General features: G+C 40.6%; 1 protein-coding gene across 1 annotated transcript; it reads left to right on the plus strand.

The window, feature by feature from the left end:
* The first annotated feature begins 451 nt into the window (after positions 1–451).
* Positions 452–16,287, plus strand: b3gntl1 (UDP-GlcNAc:betaGal beta-1,3-N-acetylglucosaminyltransferase-like 1). Its single transcript, XM_031289494.2, has 12 exons — positions 452–874; positions 1,041–1,157; positions 1,257–1,356; positions 2,834–2,898; positions 4,635–4,700; positions 5,408–5,503; positions 9,452–9,547; positions 10,558–10,682; positions 13,769–13,904; positions 14,023–14,091; positions 14,278–14,352; positions 15,275–16,287. Exons 1-12 carry the CDS (start codon positions 809–811, stop codon positions 15,353–15,355), a joined length of 1,092 nt encoding a protein of 363 aa, XP_031145354.1. The 5' UTR covers positions 452–808; the 3' UTR covers positions 15,356–16,287.
* The last annotated feature ends 5,933 nt before the right edge of the window (positions 16,288–22,220 follow it).

A 22,220-nucleotide genomic window follows, 5' to 3' on the forward strand; every position in this document is an offset into this window, starting at 1 on the left:
ACTCCACACACTGTTGAAGGCCAAAAGATGTGGATGACAGCTGTGCAAAATCTCAGGTTAGTGGACCTTGTTCTAAGAATGACTTACAATTGAATACTGACTGATCAAACAATATATACAGTACCAGTCTCCAGACGCCTCCAAACTTTTGACTGGTACTGTAAATATATAAATTAATAAACAGTCAGTTTTGAAATGAGAATACTCCACATTGTGCTTGCTTTTTTAAATGTCCCGTTTACACATATTTTAGGAGGAAATGTTTTTTGTAAAAGTAAGAGTTCATTTTGAGTAAAAGGAAAAACAGTTTTTTCCCCTCCAGCTAACACAATATCTGTACGTCACTGTTCCACGTGATTGACAGTGAGTTACAGCGAATCAGAACTCTGTCCGTGTATTCCATGTGCCAATGAGCGTCTAGAAGTCATTGTTTGCGGAAGTTGTAAAGCTGTAGCTAATACATCCATGGCTGTAACGCGCGCTGCGAGTTTGGACTGCACGTTTTGCTAAAAGTGTTACTTTGAGCGTCATTACAATGTACAGAACACTTTCAAGATATGTCATTTGTGGACGTGGATACATTTTACATTGAGAACAGTTACAAAATGAGTGCTTACGGACATTTGTATTCACGTGTAGCCCGCGTGGGTCACTCCTCTTCACCGTGACACGTCTTTCTAAAGGTCCGTTAACCTCATTGTTTCCAGCCATTTCTCACATCCCACATTCAGTCAGCTAAAACCGAGGTTTCGTTGCTAAGATAAGTAGCGGACTCTCCGGGCAGAGGGACGCGGGTTCAGAGGTTGACATGAACCCGCCGAAGAGGCTCCGCACCACAGGCAATGAAGCAGACGACAGGAGAGCAGTGGATGTGGTGGGTGATAGACTGGCACTCACAGATAACATTGATGCACTACTAAGCTAGGGAGGATGTGGCTGCTGCACATTACGTCTAAAAGTGTGTAATTAGGACTCCTTAAGTGTTCATGCATTTATTAGTTGCATTGACTGTATAATATCTATGTGTTTTCTGTGCTCAGAGTGTTATCATGCCAATGTACAATGCATCCTGTTGGCTGGACGAATGTCTGCAGGCCATATTACACCAAGACTTCACTGGAACCATGGAGCTCTCTGTCTTTGACGACGCAAGCACTGTACGTGTGTTTGTTTGTTTGCATATTTACACATAGATATGTAATTTGTCTCAAAATATAAGACAACGTTCAATTTCTCTCTGTGTTTGTGTCCATTAGGATGACTCAAGGAACGTGGTGGAGCGTTGGAGGGAGAGGTTGGAGGCGAGGGCCATCTCAGTAGTGGTCTCCGGCCACAACTCTGCCCAACCCAGAGGAGGTCAGTAGACTTTTAGGTTGTTGAGCAGCAATCAAACCCCCAGTTATTGTATTATTATGACTATGAAGTTATTTTTGTAGGTGAAGCCAGATAAGCTGAATGAAAGAAAATAATTGATCAGACAGTTATTTTTAGGGAGAAATGTCCATAAAATCTGCCGATCTCTGTGAAACATGTCTAGAATTTGATATGAAACTACTACTAAAAATAACTCAAAAGTCCACTTACTAGCTTTTTTCTGGAGCTTTCTCACGTTCTTCGGTTGATGACTCTCCACTACACCTTCCCAGTAGATCCTGTGACGTCTGGTGTTCACAGATTTGTCTGTTATTAGAGTTTATTTAGTATCTTGCTGTGAATGCAGTTGAATGAGGTTGAGAGCTCAATAAAAAGTAAGTGGATCTTGAGTTGTCTATATTCAGTCCCTCCAGAAAAACGTGATTATGCGATCGCATAATTCAATGCATATTCAGCCAAAGTCCGCATATTTATGCGGGGGCCGCATTTTTTTCAAATACGCCGCACTTTTGCCGCATAAATTGGCGATTTCCGCGCAAAATATTTTTTTATATTTTCGTTGCAAAAAAGTCACATATATCTTAGCAGAAAGTTGAAAAATGTTGTGTTTACTTCACACAAGAGCAGCCGTTTTCCCCTGTTGCCATGGGAACGTTATGAAGTGACGTAATTACGCGTCGCAACAATCACAAAAAAACTCCACATTTTTCTGGAAGGACTGTATATTATCAAAAATACAGTGATTTGGTGAGGAAAATGAGTAGTGTAGATAGGTGTCATGTGGCATATCTGCATTGTCTGACTTCCGGTTGATTTTAGAATAGATTTGAAGATTTTGCTCATTACTTTCAGCATCCACTAGTGAGCTTTTGTGCACATACATACCTGGACCCAACCTCAAATCCTGCAACACAACTCTGCTAACAGTCCGCCGATCTACACTTCAAACAAAAGAAGGTTGTGTGTTTGCTGTCAGCGCTCCCAAACTCTGGATCAGCATTCATGTTGAAACTCACCTTTTTTTTTACTTGCATTTCTGCATCAATTGGTCATTCTGTGTCATAACACCTTAAACCTTTTCTTTGGATTGTCAGAATGATTTCTGCTATTTTAATTTGAATCTTTAATCTGTTTTTTTCTGTGAAGAAATTGGTAACTTTGTTGAAGCAAAGAAGCTTGCTTGTTTAGCTTTAGTAGTTTACACTTTAGTTTTATGCTCTTCTGATTAATCAGGGAACAGTAATGTTTGCCAGAAATGGAACAGCATGGTGGGCTCTGTGTCGGCCTACTGATCTCATGCATAATGTTTTGAAAATGTCACATTTAATGGTTGAACATGATAATTACTTACACATGGCAAAAAATGAAAATAGTTAACACACAGAGACATACACATGTAAGAGCATACGCACACACAGACACACAAAACATAAACATACACTGTTCTTTTGTCTTTCAGTGGGATATGCAAAGAATAAGGCAATATCCCAGAGTTGTGGACAATACTTCTGCTTTCAAGATGCGGTAAGTGTGTGTGTGTGTGTGCGTGTGCGTGTGTGTCAGACAGAGCATGTTTTATTTCACTGTCCAGATGTCTTCCATAACACATACAGTAGTGAGTCAAAACTAATTAGATGATATTGGTTTGTCCAAATAAACACGCTGTACTAGGGCTGCACGGTATGTGTTGATGACTCATTGTTTGAGCTGTCCTCCGTTATGCTTTCCATGCGGCTGACTGGCCCGGGCAAAGTCACATGACTACACACGCGGTAGAATGTTTTAAAGAGAAAGTAGGCCTATCAACAGGAGTACATTATCGAAATTATCATCATGGGAAAAATAGGTCGATAACAGCTTCAGAATTTCGATGGCGATACATTTTCGGTTCATCGTCCAGCCCTACGCTGTACATAGACACATTTACACACAGACCCAGTGTGTCCTCTATGCTGACCCTGCAGTGGTGGGCCGCCACGGCAAAACATCCGCCGCCACGGCACCAGAAACAGGGAAGACGCACAACGCAGACGCGGCTGCAGTTGTAAGTGCATTAGGGTTGGATACCGAACTCTGTACGTTTTTGGGTACCGACCAAATTACGTTTACGTTACGCTAAATCAAACTGTACCAAATTTCGGTACCTGAGAGCGCGTAAGCACAAGCTTATCTGTCCTCTCTGCATATTGACAGAGAACGGAGCTCCGACACACACACACACACACACACGCACGCGCGCGGTGTGGACGGAGTAAATTCAAGCAAACTACGTCGGCTCTGCATTTTTGTTGAAGTCACAGTGACGTTACACTTCCTCTGAGACAAGCAGGCACAACAGTGTTGTTCGAACAGACCTGCTCCCACTGCTAAAAAAAATCCTAAAGGAAACACTGCAGACCTCATTGACTGTTTGACAGACCTGTCAGAACACAAGACTAATGTGCTCAGAGCAGCCTTTGATACTGTATATGTGATTTATATGTTTATGTTTATATAAGTGGCAGCTCTGTCTTTGAAACAGTGCTTTATAGTCACTCCTGAAGGCAGAATTGTCAGAACTACAAATTAAAGGCTACACCATCTGAATTTGTGATCTCTGGTCGGATTTAATTTTGAACTGCCTAAGTCTTACAATATATCTAAGACTCTTTGCTGCATGTAGAATAAAAGATTCAATGACAATAAGGTTGCTTTCTCAGACAGACATCCAACTTGTTTCCGTTCTACTGCTGGACACTGTTCATATCCTGGTTTGCCTTTTGCTCTTCAGCCCCTTTTGTCTTCTATGTATGTAAACTTAGCACAAAAAGTAAGGAAATTTGTGTTTGGTAGATTATTTCTCTGTGGTAACAATGCTTTTTGGCAATAAACCTTATACCATTTGAAAGCCTGTTTAGTTCCCTTTCAAATGGTGCCCCATTTGTAAGGAACATGCATTTGTGGGAAGAGCAGCAGTGCTGAGTATGTGGGTTGCGGCCATTAAAAATTTGCCAAATCTTCTCTGCCAATGTCAGACAGCTTATTCTGCCATTGACTCGTTTGGTGTTTGGTGGATTGGATGATTGAAGTTTGAAGAAACAAGACATATTGGCAATTTAAAGAAGCCAAAGTAAATCCTGAACTAAACAGATATGATTTTAATTTTATACTTAAAGGGACCTAGCGTGTACTTGTTACATGATGCTGAATACTTTCTTAATTTTTGCTTTCATTAACATGTTGTGTGTATGTGTTTGAATTGATATTTTTTTGTTTTCCAGGATGACGTTATGTTACCGCAAAGAGTTCGTCTGCAGTATGAGGCATCTACCCTCCACCCAAACTCTGTAAGTTCTCCCTCAAGTATTTGCTTCCTCTTCCTCTCACTTCCTTCCCTCTTCTGTCGCACTCTGCCTTCACCCTTTCTCCCCTTCTTTTCTCCTCACTTCTTTTCCTCCCCTTCCCTTTCCCTCTCTGACCAATCCCTTCCCTTGAAATAAAAAATAGTCATGTTGTTTGTGAGTGAGTGTGCGTGCGTACATGCGCGTGTGTGTGTGTGGACTTTCACGCAGTTGGCATGCAGAACAGTGTGAGTATCCGGTGTTGATGCTTTCTGTGGCCTGCCAGGTCAGAGGTCAAAGGTCGTGTGTGTGAGGGAAGTGAGGGAGACAGCATGGAGACAGCAGGCTTGCCGCCCTGCACAAACAACCTGCCTCTTTCTGTTATGGCTGTAATATGTTATGGACCTGGATAAAAAATATGGTCCTCTGATTTGTTTTTCAGTTTTGTATAACCTCTCCCTTCTTTATGTCACCCCTCTTTACTTCTCCCTCTTCTGAGATTTGGCCGTTTTCACCACAACTCCTGATTTGGTGCGAATGCAGCCTTACTACCGAAACCAGAAGGGATCTTTGCAGCCTAACACTAATCTATGACAACCAATCTATTTCCAAAATTGCTGCAAATGTTATCAGTGGCTTCTGAAAGAAATATATTTGTGTGTGTGTGTGTGTGTGTGTGTGTTTCTGCGTGCATGCGTGCGTTTCCATGATAGCTGATTGGTTGTAAAGTTCAGAGGGTTCCAGAGGGATCTACGGAGCGTTACACTCGCTGGATCAACACAATCACTCAGGATCAGCTGATCACACAGGTAAATACCAGCAACTTGGTACAGCATGTGTGTTTGGGCGCACATACTGTGTGTGTGTGTGTGTGTGTGTGTGTAAGAGGTCATGTGCCAGGCAGCAGCCAGGTCAGACAGAAACAGGATACGTACCTGCCACCCGCATTTTCCACGGAAGTGTGGCAGTGGACTGGACAGAGGACGCAGCATTGCTCCTGACCTCTCTGCCCATCTCAGTCCCACCAAAGGAAACAGGTCACACTGCCAGCTGTCTGCTGAGGGTAGTCCATAGTGGAAACTGTTGGCAGTGGAAAAAAACAAAAGTACCATAAGCTTACTATGCACAATGTTTCTGCTTCAACTGCTCCTGAAGTAGATGTTTTGAAATATAGTACTTCTTGTACTATACTATACTATACTATACTATACGATACTATACTGTGAAAGTTGCCACATAATAACATCACTAAAGACAACACCAATCTTTAAAAGCTCACTATCAGCTTCTGCATTCCACCACATTGGATTTCATAAGACATTCTTTTATGGCCAAAAACAGAAAAATGACTGCTGTTCCTCCAGAGCATGTGGAGCCAACGTTTCCCGCTGTGGCAGATGTTGAAATGAATAAAGGTGAAAAGTTGTGAACGGTCAGGATCCAGTGTGTCATTTGCCAAGTCTGTTAGCCAAGTAAGAGCAACATTTTTGACTCTATTATCGCCTAATCAGACCATCTCGAATGGCGAACATAATGGCAGCGTGACCCAGCACAAGCCATCCAAACTGATAACATTGTCCCTACATTGGCATAGTATTGGCTTGCTAACTTGGTACGATAAAATGTTTGCTGTAATTGCACTGCAGTAACACAATGCATCTAGCAGTACTGGTGTTTGTTAAGGAAAAACTCAGCAGCATAACTCATACGTGAAGAATATTCGGGAGACTTTGATTAATTACACAGGAGAATTTAATGAACACTCAATTGAGGAGAATTTCAGATCACATAGTACAGTGTGGTGTCATCCCAACTCTCTGAAGTTCCTGTCTTCCTTAAGGTGTATTTAAACTCATGCTGGAGGCGTTAAAGTTAGCTGAACCTTTAAGGTAAACAAAGATATTGCAGCCGCCTAAACACAGATGCTAAAGCCTAGTTCATCTTCCTCTCTGGGAAGTATGCTAAAGTGTGGCAGGCCCACCGACCTCCAAAAGAAGACAGTCCTGAAACAATACATTCCCTTATCATGCAGCTGGCTGAAATAGAGAGACAAACATAATTATACATGAACAGGTTTGGTTATTAAAGAATGGCCGAATGTTCTCGTCCCCTGACCAGTGACCTATGAATAGGGTTGGGCATTGTTTGGATTTTAACGATTCTGATTCCAATTGCGATTCTTCCTTTCGATTCCGGTTCTTATCGATTCTCAATTCCGATTCTTTGAGGGGTGGAGTTGAAACGGGTCACATCCTTATTTCACAAATAAGAGGAACGTTTTATTTTGATTCAATGGTGGGTTGCAGTTTTACAGGGCTTTTTCAACGTAAAATAAAGCCACACTAGAGCGCCGCTTACTGTGCTCCATGGCTGCAACACAACAAGCGCCTGGCCGCTACGGAAACCAAAACGTGCGCGTGTTAAATTTGGAACCCATGATCAGATTTGAAACCAAATCCTCCAAATGATTCCAATAAAGAAACGATTCCACTGGAATCGTAATTTTTGAAACGATTCCAAGTAGGAATCGGTTCTCGATGCCCAACCCTACCTATGAATGACCTGATGTTGTCTAAGCCTTCCCTTTGTCTCATCATACCACAACTTGGTGTTTCTGGAAATTCCACCACAGTGCTGATGACATTTTACACATCAGAAAAACCTAGATCTAAACTGGCAGGTCAGTGGCTAGTGGTGGTTAGTGAGCGACAGAGTGGGTACACATCTGTTAATAACCCCTAGGTTCGTTTTGCGCCGGAATTGTCCTTTAATGATGGTATTGAGTTAAAAATATTTTCAACCAATACTTTCACCCTATTAAATAGTCACATTAATCACTAAATGCTAAGTGATATAAATGTGACACCACAGGCAGTATTTCTATTTATGTAGAGATGGAAGTCTGCTGTTGCTGTCTGAACAAAACACACTGTCACCTAGGCTACGAGACAACCTGGACCCACTCTCCTTCTAACACACACACACACACACACACACACACACACACACACACACACACACACACACACATAGTCTGCATAACTCCTTAGCAGGCATTCCTGGATATTTATGTGATATTAAGTTTCATGGAGCATGAGAATGAGCTCATACATTGATTCTGCAGGCTTAGAGGCAGCTCATTTTCCTTCCCGCTTTCTTTATTCACTTTATCTGCCTTAACTTCCAGTTTCTGGGTAAAGAAACAGAATCTAACTGAGTTAAACCAGAGATTTACTCGGGGTGGGGCTCATTTAACTTGATCCAGAGGCGAACCCAGAGTGTTCATCTGTAGGACATTAGATATGGTTATCCCAAACCTTCCCTACCCCACTGACTTCTCACATCCACACTGACACTCACTCACTCTCTCTCTCTCTCTCTCTCTCTCTCTCTCTCTCTCTCTCTCTCTCTCTCTCTCTCTCTCTCCCCCCCCCCCTCTCTCTCATTCTCTCTCTGTCCCCTGGTTTCCCAGAACTCATTCTTATTCCTCTTATTCATGCTTTTGGCCACAGCTTACATCTGCAAAATGTTGCAATATTACAACAGAAGGGAGAAAAGATGTACGTAGGTGGACATACACACACACACACATTTTTTTAAATTCTGTCCAGCTGTTCAACTGGCTGAATCCAGATGTTTTCCCCAATTTTCTTCATCTGTGATGCATTTCAGCATGTGAAACACAGTGACATAGTTGGAGGAAGAAACAGCTCAACCTGGAATGACCCTCAGATTCAACACACAATGACACTACTCCACAAAACACATTCAGACGAACGGACGAACAAGAAGTAGTGAGGGTCTGAAGGGAGGGGCGGGCAGCAGTGGAACAAATGGGTTGGGTAAATAGAGAAAGAAATATAGGTGCTGTAATGTGGTTCTGGTGTATGAAACAGGTTGTGGTTAGAAAGAGAAGGAGAGGCCAAAACAAAGTCATTAGTCAAAAATCATGTGCGAGAGGATGAAAGTGTGTATCCTTCCTCTGCACACTTCAGGAAGCACACGCTTCTGTAAGAGAGCATGCGGCTGCACTCTAACCTATTTTGTTTGCAGGATGAGAAGTTTTACATTTCACTGTTTGTTCCTAAAAGCCAAATGGGAAATTTCCCCGAGCCATCCGCCAAATCCTGGTCAGGTTGCATCTGATATGGATGTTATGTTCTCTAACCATGACAAGAAGTTCCTTTATTTATAAAGTGGAGCTGAAACAAAATGCTGTTTCCTGCACACTGTGTGACAGAGACAGCTTGTTGAGAGACAAACTGCAGGGGATGAATCTAATTATCCTGGTAACTCTTGCATGATTTGATTGTGGAAGCCCGGGTGCAGACTTGTTTGTATGTTTACATTAAACATGAAGAGATATTTATATAAATATAATAAAACTATATATATACTTCCAGCTAATAGTAGGTAGTCAGGTTTACTGCTCACACTGTGGTTTCACTTTATTCTCACTTCTACAACCTCATTTTAGAATGGTGCATGTTATGTTTTCTGTTTCTCAGTGCACTTCTCAAAATTCACTGTAGAATCACATATTGACTTTTATTCAACATCAGATCAGTTGCATATTTTTCTAAATCATCCTTATCACTGGTGGATGGACACTTACTGTGTGTCCACAAGTGACAGTATTATATGCATAGATATAGAACAACTTGTTCTATATCTATGATTATATGACAGTATGTGCTTTTTGAACTGTATATGCCCAAATGTACTTTGTTATAGTTTGAACTCTTCTTGTGTCTAAGGTGTACATGTCTCATGGGCCCACAGTCGTCATGCCGACATGGTTCTGCTCAAGGAACTGGTACCTAAAGGTCGGACCATTTGATGAGGGAGGCAAGGTGAGAGTTCACACCCAAACTATTCCCTAAAGCCTTCTCCCTCTGTGTTTGTCTTTCTTTCTTGTATCTCCCTTTCCTTACTTTTATAGAATAGAAAAGATTTGTATTGTCATTGGTGAGGTGACGCTTTATACAGTACATATGGGGTTATTGCACTTTCAGTTTTACTTTATTTCCACTCAAAATAACCATTCATCCACCCTTAGTTTGGCTCCATTTTCTTTTCATGTTCTTAAATATTACTTTGAATATCTTAAATGGTAGCCTGGTTCCACACCTCAGATTTGTTTAGCAATTCAAACAGGTCTGCTGTTGTGTCCATTGGCAGCTATACCCCTCAGTTATATAAACTATTTACCAATCAGAGCTTGCTATGAATGTTTAAGAATGGTTATGTTATCTATCTACATAGATAGCTAGGTATAAAGCTTTATTCATGTAAAATAGTGGCAGAAAACTAGCAACACGTGGATTAGATCGACGCAGCTATACAAGTTGCGATAAGTCGATTTAAAGAAATAACTCTAAAAAGAGCACTCACCTGATGAAAAATTGCACTCCTATAACATTGTCAGATCCACAGTGGACAGTGAAAAAATTGGTTCAAAAATTGATGCTGCAGAAGCATTGATATTGTCCTTTTTACCTTTTTACTTATGCGTTCTTCTTCTTGTCAAAATCTGGCGCCTACAGTATATTACCCACGTTGCAACGCGACTGCCGACAGTTCTGTCGGAAATTTGGGTGTGTTGTGCCTGTAGCGGCTAATGTAGCATTGAGCTGCTTCCTCTGGAGCCACAAAAGGCTTTATACACATTTTTGCAAATGTACTCCCCAAGACTTTGAAACCCCCTGCAAATGTAAAATTGGTGAGTTCCCCTTTAAAGCAACAACATTTTGATTTCACTTCATTTATTGTATATCGTGTCCTTGCCTAAATGGACCCAGCCACCATCACTGTATACAGTAGATCTTTAACCAGTATTTACACTCTGCTTCCACCTCTCCAGGGAGTCCCAGAGGACTTGCTCTTCTTCTACCAGAGTCTTCGTCAGGGAGGGGGCGTGGCCAGGGTCGATCAGTGCCTGCTGGTGTACCGTTACCACGAGAAGGCCACCACGCACTCTGTAACAGAGTCAGTCTCACCATACACCCCTTCCCCTGCTCAGCCACACACACTCACACTCATACTCACACTCACACTCTCACACTCTCTCTCTCTCTCTCTCTCTCTCTCTCTCTCTCTCTCTCTCTCTCTCTCTCTCTCTGACACAGTGTTGATCCTCCACTTACTCACAGCTGCCCTCTGGCATCCCAGATTTGCTCAAGGCTTGGTGCTCTCACACACAAATGTTTGTGATGCATGTTTTTTGAATCTTGAGGTTTTCAGAATATGTCCATGGAATTTCAGACACTTTCCCAGGAATCAGGAATCTCAACCTGTTTTCTTCTCTCTGTAGAATGTTCAGTATCTCTGAGACAAGTCGGGAGGGAATCGGATCTCTTCATGAACCATGTTTGAGATTGTGTGTGTGTGTGGGTGTGTGTGTGTGTGTGTGTGTGTGTGTGTGTAGGTCATGTAGTGTCTGCAGGTGATTGGGAGTGCCTCAAATGGTCAAACATACCAAAAGAGAAGGTCTTTCCTGCCTTCCCTCCCCCCACAAATCCCTCCCTTTCATCCTCCTTCCTTCCTTCCTTCCTCCCCTGCATCTATCCACTGCTCGTATATCTGCCCATGTTGACGCACTCCTTCACCGATCATCCTCTTCTCTGTCTTCATCTATCATCTGTCTATTTTTGGATGCCTATTTCAAGCTTGCCTTGCCTACTTTCCACTTTACCCCACTTCTTGTCACCCCTTCCCATCCACAGCCTACCTACTTCCTCTCTTAAGTCAAATGAAACCATCATCTTCTTTCTTTCTGTCTCTCTCTCTCTCTCTCTCTCTCACACACACACACACACCCACACACAAATACACACACACACACACACACACACACACACACACACACACACACACGTAATTGCTCTTTCGGTGAGGTGATGAAGTGTGTTTTAAAAAAAGTTAAGATGGTGCTAAAGAGTAAGTGAGATGAGAAGCTATTTAACACAGAGAGGCTGTGTTTATAGATGTGAGTGTGTGTACCAGAGTGCATGAAAGTGTTTGCCTTTTGATCTGCAGGGTATTAGGAGGATGAGGGCTTCAGTATGTGTATACAGATACAGTTTAAAGTAAAGCTCTGCCATGTTACTGCCATGTCTTAGAATCAAAGCCCGAATAGAGAATGTATAGAAAAGAAAGCTGGAGACCACCCGCACTCCACGATGGCGGTGGGTTTGTTTGTCAAATGAGGCCCACTGTTAGACCCACTAAGATGCTCACATACTTTGTGCGTTACTGTTACTGCTCACATAAGGAGATGAGAGTGGATTACCTCCTGTGAATGTGTCCATATAAATACTCAACATCAGTGCATGCCTGTGTGTGTGAGAAAGTGAGTGAAGAGAAAGAGGTCAAGAACATGAATAGAGTGTGAAGACGCATATCTGAGTGTAAGGGGTGTGTGTGTGTGTGTGTGTGTGTGTGTGTGTGTGTGTGAGAGGCATGTGCACAGCTGTGCATATCAGTCAAAGTGCAGGCAACAGGAAAACAACAAATTTAAAACGGGCGCACTTTTTCCATCCACTTGAAAAATCTGATGAATCTAATGCAGTGAAGGCTTTTGGAAATTAGTGTATATGATATGAATGGTGAAAATGATTCCAATTTATTACTTTATTATTTTTTGTAGTTTACTTTTTCATTTCTTACAGCAGTGATAACAACCTGCTGTAAGAAAACCAACAATACCACTTAATTTGAACGACAAAGTTAAGTAAGTAAGTAAAGTTTATTGGTAAAGCACAGACAGAGTCACAAAGTGCTTCACAGGCTAAATAAATGCATACATTAAAACAGATCAATAGCCATAAAAAGCACAATAAATCGTAGTAAACACAAAAGCTTAAATACAAAATAATACAGTCAGCAATGTGGCTAAATGAACGCCTGACTAAAAAGATGTGTCTTTAGCTGCTTTTTAAAAGACCTCAACAGATGCAGTCACTCTTTAAACATGTGGCATGTAAAGTTAAAGCTAAAGTGAGTGCACCTAAAATGTTGATAATAAAAATGTATTGCAAGGAACAGTGTGTCCATACAACTATACCAAATTTACTCAAAGCACAAATTTGGCAAAGTAAACTGATAAAAGTTTAAAATTTACAGTTTGGGTAGTAATTTTAATGTTTGGCTTAATTTTCTCATCCAAATAAGTGTCTCTAACCTTTACTTAAAACTTGTCTTCACATTTCACCACTCATGTTCCTTGCCTCATCAGACTCATCAGATTTTTAGCGATGCCATGTTCCCAGATTTCAGCTAATTCACTTGCTAAGTACAATCTTATTACTTTAAGAAAAAAGAAAAAAAATTAATAAACTGCAATTATCCTTAAAGAAATAGTTTCACATTTTATTAAATTCGCTATTTACATTTTTGCAGAGAATTAGATGAGAAGATACATAGATATTACCCGTTTCTGTACGCAGTAAGTCCCTGTAGTCTTGTTACCAACGAGAGGTTGCCAGGCAACCAGCACAGACTCAAGGAAATCCCTGCTCCCATCCAAGAAACAGTACAGGGTACGAGCCCTGTACAAGCCAGGCTAACAGTTTCTCCATTCTTTGCAGTCTTCATGCTAAGCTAAGGTAACTGGCTGCAGCTACACATTCACTGTGACAGGCATAGATGGTGACAAGCGTATCAAGCTTCTTATCTAACTCTCGGCAATAAACAGTGAATATACTTATTTCCCAAAATGACAAACAATTTAATCTTTATAAGTGTGCAGGACTTTTCTTCAATACATTATATTATTATAATAATAATATTATAATATTCCCCATACAGTATATGTTTATGTGATTAGTTTAAGACCCCATGTAAATCCAAGTAACCTCAAAAAGCTGTTTATGATCTGGGGATGTGTGCATGTTATACAGCACATACAGTATATCTATCAGTGTATCCCTTTTCAGACAAAATGAAACATTGTTTTCACACTAAATTAAACAATCTTGATTTAGGTCTACAGACAGCATCTCTAATTTTAAGCTTGTACTCTCCCTGCTTCTGTGTCCATCCCTTAATCCTCCTTTCATCTCCTCTGTTTCCAGGGAAACCATTTGGAAGCTGCGAGTGGACTTCCTGCAGGAGAGAGTTCTCAGCCAATGGGAGAGCTTCACCATATGGAACGCAGGGAAACAGGGCCGGAAGCTGTACCGAAGCTTGAGCCCGACCAATCAGAAGAAGGTATGCTACCTTCAGCTACGTATGCAGTCAAATGTGAGACACATAGAACTGTTAGAAAAGGTCTTGGTGTGGGATGTGAGTGTACCAGCTTTCATCACCGTTCTGATTCATTTATCAGGTGAAGGCTTTCTGTGATGTTGATGACAACAAGATCCAGAAAGGCTTTTACACATACGAGGAATCCAAGGTGAGATCAGCCACTGTGGATACTAAGTACAACAGGTTTATTGTGATACAATGTAAGCAAGGCCAGGATATAAGCTATGATTCAAATGAATGGTCACCCAACCACTTTATTAGTGAATGAACTTAAAGCTGTGACCGACAATGATATGCGGTTTGTGTGTCTCTCTTTCTCTTGATATCCCTCCAGCAAAGACCTAAGCCAAAAATCCCAGTTCTACACTACAAAGATGCCTCTGCCCCCTTCATTATCTGTATTAAACTGGTGAGCAGAAAACATGTTTGTTTGTTGTATGTTTGCTGTTTCTGACCGCCTGTCCCTCAGGTCTGTTATCTAAGTTAACAACATAATGATCAAGGGCGTGTGCCCAGCACAGGACATAACACATACACACACACACACACACACACACACACACACACACACACACACAGAAGGCAGTCAGGAAATGGGTAGAGACAGCAGCCTGATCTTTGATCACATGACACTTGATGTTTTTGCCACCGTTTAAATTTGTATATTTTGTCCTCCAAGATTTTGCCAATATTTATAGCTATATATATATCCTAAAAATAATGGCATTCTCTTTTTATGATTTTTTTTGTATTAATATACAATAACACACACATACACATACTGCTGTTCATGCAGCCAAATCACTGATTACCTATATATTACCTAACCAGATTCAGACGCCAAATCTAAAGTGACCCCACCTACGGGGGCTACTAATTGCTCAATTATGGGAAATTTGGAGAAGTAATTATAGTCAGGGGACAACAAGAACTGGACTCAATCATTCTCCCTCCCTCGTTCTCTACACACACACACACACACACACACACACACACACACACACACACACACACACACACACACACACACATACACACATAAACACCTGGACTCAATCATACAATTTATTTTATACCCAGATGTCAAATAACCATAATCAACAAATATACAAGTCATTTGAACTTTGTACATTTTCCACGGTTAAACCTAAATTACTGTTGGTGAGTCTCAATCTCTTAAGCCTGTATATAACCTTTGCCTTTAGTTCAGTGCAGCTAACACACTGAAGACAACAAGGGCCTTCATAAGAAGACAAAGCAAACAATATTTTTTCTTATAATGCTTATTTTGTGTTCCTGATGTTTCTCTCATGTTGTTGTTTCATGTGTAGGACATGACAGGAGGCGTTCTGGAGGAAAACCTTAACTCTCTGCAGCTAAAGGAAGGAATGGATTACTACCATTTCAACTGACAGCTCAGTGTGACGGAGACAAGAGAAGAAGCTCTGCAGCTTCAACAGGCTCAGAGGAACTGAGTAATAGGCAGGTGACAACAAGAGAAAAGCGAACTGAACACTGTGACAGAGTCAATGACAATACCAAAACCACAGAAAGATATGTTATAATGTATTTTAAGTGTTAAAATATGCTTTTTATGTGTGGGAAAGAGTGTGAAAATTGAACATACTCAAAAGTTGGCAAAGTTTACAAAACTGTACATCCCAGCCCTGTTTCCTCTGGCTCACAAAACAGCCCTGGGATAGTTATTAGCTATTGTTGTTAGATGAGAAAAACAATACCACTTCCATATCTGTTCATTAAATATGAAACTACAGCCAGATTAGCTTAGTTTAGCATAAAGACTGGAAACAGGGGGAAACAGCTAGCTTGACTCTTTCCAAAGGTAACAAAATGTGCCTGCTAGCACCTCTTAAGAGCACCAATCAACACGTTAAATCTTAATCTGTATGGAAAACATAGTGTAAAAATGACTTTTTGAATTTACCAATTTTCTTCAATAGTCTTTATGCTAAAATAAGCTAACCTTCTCCTGGCTGAAGCTACATATTTAACTGACATATACATTATAAGAGGGGCATTGATCTTCTTCTCAAATACAGGCAAGAAAACTAATATGCTCATTTCCCAAAATGTCAATCTATTCCTTTTAAAGGTTTGAACATGGGTGTTTAGGCTCATACTGTAGAGTTAACTATAACATGACCTAGAGTTAAAAGAGATGGAAAGAAAGAAAACATGGAGGGATGATTTAGTAGTTGAATTACAAAAAAGAGGGCAATTAGGCCCTTATGTATTTCTCTTCGGGGGACAGCTATTTATCATGAAAGAGGAAATGATGATTTCCAGTGTTGACCATTGGAGGAATAAAATGTTTTTTTTTTTTTATCTGTGTGGATTGAGATTGGTATTTGCCAGCCTGTACACTTGAACTGGTGTTGAAGTTAAGGGAAGAGATCAGAGTCAGCACGTCATCCCAGAAGGTTTTACTTATAAAGGGTGGGATGTTTTATGACCGGATCCACACTGATTTCTCAACAGCTTTCTCTGATGCAAGCATGTAAAATCAGATACACACACACAGCTGCTATAAATGTACAAACATGGATACTGCACGTATTTGTTTTTTTGTCCCTTGGTCTCTTATGAAATCTAAAGAACAATAACCTCTTTATGAGGGCACAGTTCTGATACATAAACACGCGCAAAAAGTTTATTTTACCTCACAGAGTGCAGAGTTTTTCTGCCCAAAGGTAAACAGACCTTTCCCCACAAAATCTCCCCCGGTGTTTCCTGGGTTGGCGACGTGGTCTGCCTTACTGTAAATCTGGCCACAGCAGTTTGTAGGGAGGCAGCAGTGGCGGTAAAAACAGGGGTCTTCAACTCTGCCAAAAGTTTTGATTGCGCTGCCTTCGTTTATCATAAACTGAACATACGGTTGCACAGTGGTGTGAATGCACAGAATCGCTTTGTCATATTAGGCTTGAATTCATTGGGTTTGGTCAGGACTGTTTGGCCTGATTCAGCCTGGGGTTTGAGGTGGAAACCCCAGGCCTCTGCTACCCACAGTATAGTGCTGTGTAGGGGCTGAGAAAAATATCTCATCCACTTAGCACTCAGTCTCCACCTAGACTCCTCTTCCCTGCCTGATTTTTTCTGCACACAAACTCTTAAACATAAAGGTGTCTTCCTTTATAGATGGGATTCTTTACAGTAGGGCTGCAACTAGAGCTGCACGATATGAGGAAAACATGCGTTATGCGATAAGGTTGAATATCACGATAACGATATTACAATATTATGCGATAAATAAACAGATAAACACCCTGTATAAACACTTCAAGTGTACTCAGTTTTGCGTTTCTGCTGCTTTCAGTATTCTGCTAAAATACAACAAATTGCTTGTTGAATTAAAAAAAACTGAAGAAAAATAATTTCGAACATTCTTTTATCAAACAAATTGAACATTGAATTGAACTTAAAATGCAGTATTAAAAAAATTTTCTCAACTAACTCAAAAAATCTCGAAGTGTCTTTCGCGATATGTCTCAGCCTTTCGCGATGTGTTTTGCAGCAAGTTGATATCGCGATAACGATTAAAAAAAAATGGAAAAATTATAATAACTTTGGCGATCTCTAGTGCTTTCATCAGGTCAAAAATTTTTAATGACCCAATACCTGTTAAACTATTGACATTCCCATCAGCCTCCGCTGTACTGTGCTTGGTACTAATTAGCAAATGTTAGCATGTCAGCATATTAATTGGGATGCGAAATATGATCATAAAATGTACTTACACAGCCAACTCTTGAGTGTCTTTTAGTACAACCAAACACTGAACAATATATATTTAGGCAAAAAAAAAAATGAATACAAAGTTCTATTCGAACTTTGTATTCGATTGACAGGTTGCCGTAGTAGCGACTTCTCAATCACAAGGTAGCCATGCCCCAAAACATCCCCTGCTTCATCCTTTATTTTAAATTAAATAGGACCATAATTTACAAAATGAATATCATGCTGTATTGAAGAAGACTTGAAACTAGCGAATGAGACCATAAACTCATTCAAATGTTGGCTTCACTTTTCAGGGCCGGAATTTGCAACTTGATGCTAACTATAATGAGATGGTAAACATGATAAACATTAAACATCACCATGTTAACATTGTCAATGTGAGCATGCTGACATTAGAATTGATCTCAAAGCACTACTGTCTTTTTACACACACTAAATACATTTATCACCTCTGCTCACCATGCCTGTTGCCAAATATTTGAGTGAAACAGAAGGTGTTATAGCTCTTAGCAACCACTAATATTCAAAGTGCATGGAGCTATACGGTGCTTTGGATGAACGGACACCATATATTTTATAATGTAATGAACCAAAGTGATATGTTTAAGTAAGACCACGCTCTGTCTAAATACATCCTGTCTCCTTTACCCACTCTGCCGTCATGATAAAGCACTTGGTAGATGATCAGAGTGAGCTCTAATGGAGAATCTATATAAGAGACTCGGAAAGAGAGTAAACAGAGCTTTACTCAGGGTTTACACTCCATCTCTCTGCAGACATCAGACCTGATAACACAAACACACACACAATGAATGACCCTGACCCTGGAGCCTGCTTGCCCTTGCTGGTCAAATAAACCTGCACATGTATAGACAAAATGCACACACACACATATGCACTTGCACAGCTGTGTGTTCTCTGGCAGTGCAGCTGATAAGAGAAAGAGATAAAGAGTCGGGTGTGTTTAGGTGAAGAGAGCTCACAGAGGTCAGACACTAAAGGCTTTTTTATTCACCTGGAACTTTACCACATTCCTTTGTTTCAACATCTCTCTCTTTATAGTGGTGTGTGTGTGTGTGTGTGTGTGTGTGTGTGTGTGTGTGTGTGAGAGCAACTGTCTTTCTAGTAACAGGCCCATTCTACGCTGCCCTACAAAGCCCAAGTGCATTAAAGTAAATAATCTTGAAGATTTTCCTTTAAATGTCTGTTAAGTCATTATCTATCGCAGAATAAGGTAACACAATGGTCCCACTGATGACAGCCCTAGCAGACTTTCTCTTCAACTCATCTGTGTGTGAAGCGCCATACTGTTTTTCCCAGTCTTTGCAGCTTTGTGAGTAAAAAGTTACCAACAAAAGTGCAACTGCAATCACCACTTGTCGCTAGCCTGACAAGCCAGACCCACATCAAGATGTTGGGTCTGGGAACTCACCATTGGCAGGGCTCAATCTGAGGGGCGGGCGGGATAAACAGTTGTCTTTCAAATAGCCAACCAGAGCAACGCTAGTTGATAGATTAAACTTTGACCGTATCCGGTTGGCAAAACTCCAAACACAGCTTCCTTTTTTAAGAATTACTTCAGTGCTTAACTCCAAGTCTTCCAGAGTCGTGGCCAAAACCAATTTGAAAGACAGCTGTTCGCCAGCAGCAGCAGCCATCTTCTTTGTTTTCAAGTAGCAGGGAATTCATGCGGAACCGTCACAACTCTGCCGTCCTTATGTTAAGTCCACCCACCGACTCTATACACGATGTGATTGGCCTGACCAGAATTTGTTTTTTCCAGCTCGCAAGCCAACCGAGAGTTGCTATACTGACCCTGGCTGCAAATTACATTTGCTGCCGCTAGGGTGCGTCTAGATTTCTAGGCTAACTTGTCGCAATAGGTGTTGCCAAAAAGAATAAAACCAAGATCTTCAAGATTGTAACTTTAACTACATATTTTGTCAAAATTGAGTTAAGACCAGAGTCTTACTTCTTGGCATATAAAAATAATGCTAGTTATGTTTACTTAACTTATTTTTCTCTATCCTAATTGAAAAACTAATGAACCAACATTTTGGTAATTGAGTTTGTTATACCGTAACTAAATAAAGCAGAAGCTAGCAATGCTCCTGCTAAAGATAACTATAGCTCAGCCATCTCGGCTTTAGTCAGTGGTGTAGTCTATGTGATACGCAGGTATGCGCAGTATACCCACCAAGAAAGCTCCAGGATTTCCACATACCCACTTAAAAATGCCCAATGACATGCAACAACCATTATATTTTTGATTTATTTTGAATTGTTATCTGTGTTTTTCTTCTTCACATAGGCTAAATAAAGGTATTTCCACCATAAATTGGTGAATAAAAGTGTATCCGAATACAGGAAATGAAATCGTTGATGCTCAAATCTTCCCTGGGGGGGAGACACCCAGACCCCCCCACTATGATATGCCCCAAAATTTAAAAAAAATAAATAAATAAATAAAAAGTCAGATTCTGGCCAATATACAGTACAGTATACCCACTACAATACATTAGACTACAGCACTGGCTTTAGTGAAATTGACATGACTTAGTGTAGTTAAACAATGCTTTAAATTGTAGATTGTTTTTTATTATTGATTTCAATATACACATATTTAAAGTAAACAGGCAGATATAACTACTAAACAATCAAACGAGTTCAAATGGACAAGAAAGCTCACAGATTGCATTTTGTTTGTAGATACTGTGTTTTCCTCTGAAGTCCGTCCAAAAACAGCATTATTTTAGGTCTTATGTCGGTTCTATTGCAGGTTTAAAATGAAGGTGTTACGATCTCTCTGCTATACACAGTTAGCCGGTCAGCCTGAAAACTGCCAACCATTTTTCTAAGTTTCTCTGCTTTTGTAGTTACTGACCTCTTCATGGTAAGACATTGTAAAGTTGTCAGTGCTGCGTGCTGAATGAATGATGTTCTTCCCCTTTTCTTCAAGCTGCTTTTGAGCAAGGCACTCAACCTTCCAACAGATCCTGTGAAGCTGCTCAGTTGGCCCCCATGGGTAAATAAAGTTTTTTTTGTAAAAAATAAGAGAGTGTGCTGTGTGCGAACAATGAGTAAATGAAGGCCATGAAGATTGTAACCAGAGATGCAGGAATGTGTGTGTGACTCCGCAAGGAAGCAGTGTGTGGACAGACGGAGCGTTCCTTCTGTCAGGCCGCTTGAGAGGAGCCAGGTGACGGCGGGAGGGTAAGGGGAGCAGGTCAGAGGCTCTGCTGCTCTGTAAATACTTCACATGGTGAAGGAGCACATGAGGTCAAACAGTGAATCGGCAGCTCAGACTTCCTCTGCTGTGGTGACAGGATTAGACTAAGGTCAGACTCCCTCTGCAGCCTCCAGGTCTTTGGGCTTCAGTCGTGTTTATTGTTGCATGTTTTTTTAAATCCAGTCACTGGAGGGAAATATGTTGGTGGTACAGTGATACAGTTGTGATTTGCTTTATGCAGAGTCAGAGAGGAAGTGTAGAAAATCACCCGTGGGGTCATTCAGTACAGGGATTGTTAGCACACCTGAGCTACTAAAGTTGTCCTTATTATTATTATTTTTTTAGTGGCACACATAGTAATCGTGTCATTGATTGAAGTGCAATAATGTACACTTGATGCATTTAAACAACATCCTTTTGGGTACCACTTTAGAAGATATCACCTTTTATGATGGATTCATAAAAGAGTAATGGCTTTATTAATGATTAATAAATCATATTGTAATGCTTTGTGTGTGTGTTTGTGTGTGTGTGTGTGTGTGTGTGTGTGTGTGTGTGTGTGTGTGTGTGTTGCCATTAACTGCCAGCTTGTGACAAATCTCTTTTGCTGGTGTTCATCCTTTATGTGGTAGTGAAGCAGTATTACATGTTGGTAATCCATTTATAAACGCTAAAGACGTTTATAGTTTGGTCCAATAAATCCAAGGGATTTAACCCAAATGTTGTCCTTATTAATTGCTTAAAACGTATCTATAAAGCATTAGGAAATGGTTCATTAAATATGAATAAAGTAATTCTAAACCCCTTGATAAATTGTTAGAAAGTGGTACCTAATTTGACTCTGTAATTCAGTTTCCATTTATTCAGTTAAGTTTAAATGGCTTCTTGAATGAGTAGCTACAACTGCTCTCTAGTAATATTGAACTTTTCCATTTCCATAGAGACATAATGGAAGTTGGTTTGTGAGGGGAGTGGAGATGGCTGGGATTCTGTGTTTCGGTATTTCTCGAAATGCGTTACATAGCTCTGGCTGTGTGGGGGAATGTGACGAGTCAGTAATATGCTTGCAGTTCCGACTGTTTTCTCACGGGAAAACCGCCCGAGAACCAAACAGGCATTTAGAGCACATGTGTGACTTCTTGTTACGTCAGGGCCTTTCTTTTTCCAAGGAGGTCGACCAATGAAAGAACACAGTTAATGATACATCAATATTAGTTATACTACCATTAAAATATGCTATGAAAAACAAGAGTCTAACAAGTGTTAGGCACTGACTGCAGAGGTTTTAGTGG

This window comes from Sander lucioperca, chromosome 4 (genome assembly GCF_008315115.2).
Source record: "Sander lucioperca isolate FBNREF2018 chromosome 4, SLUC_FBN_1.2, whole genome shotgun sequence".
Taxonomy (NCBI): Eukaryota; Metazoa; Chordata; class Actinopteri; order Perciformes; family Percidae; genus Sander; species Sander lucioperca.

Coding starts and splice junctions, on each gene's coding strand:
- b3gntl1 (XM_031289494.2), top strand. CDS start 809: ATGAACCCGCCGAAGAGGCTCCGCACCACAGGCAATGAAGCAGACGAC. Junction 875..1,040: donor ACAGGAGAGCAGTGGATGTG/GTGGGTGATAGA, acceptor TTCTGTGCTCAG/AGTGTTATCATGCCAATGTA. Junction 2,899..4,634: donor ACTTCTGCTTTCAAGATGCG/GTAAGTGTGTGT, acceptor TTTGTTTTCCAG/GATGACGTTATGTTACCGCA.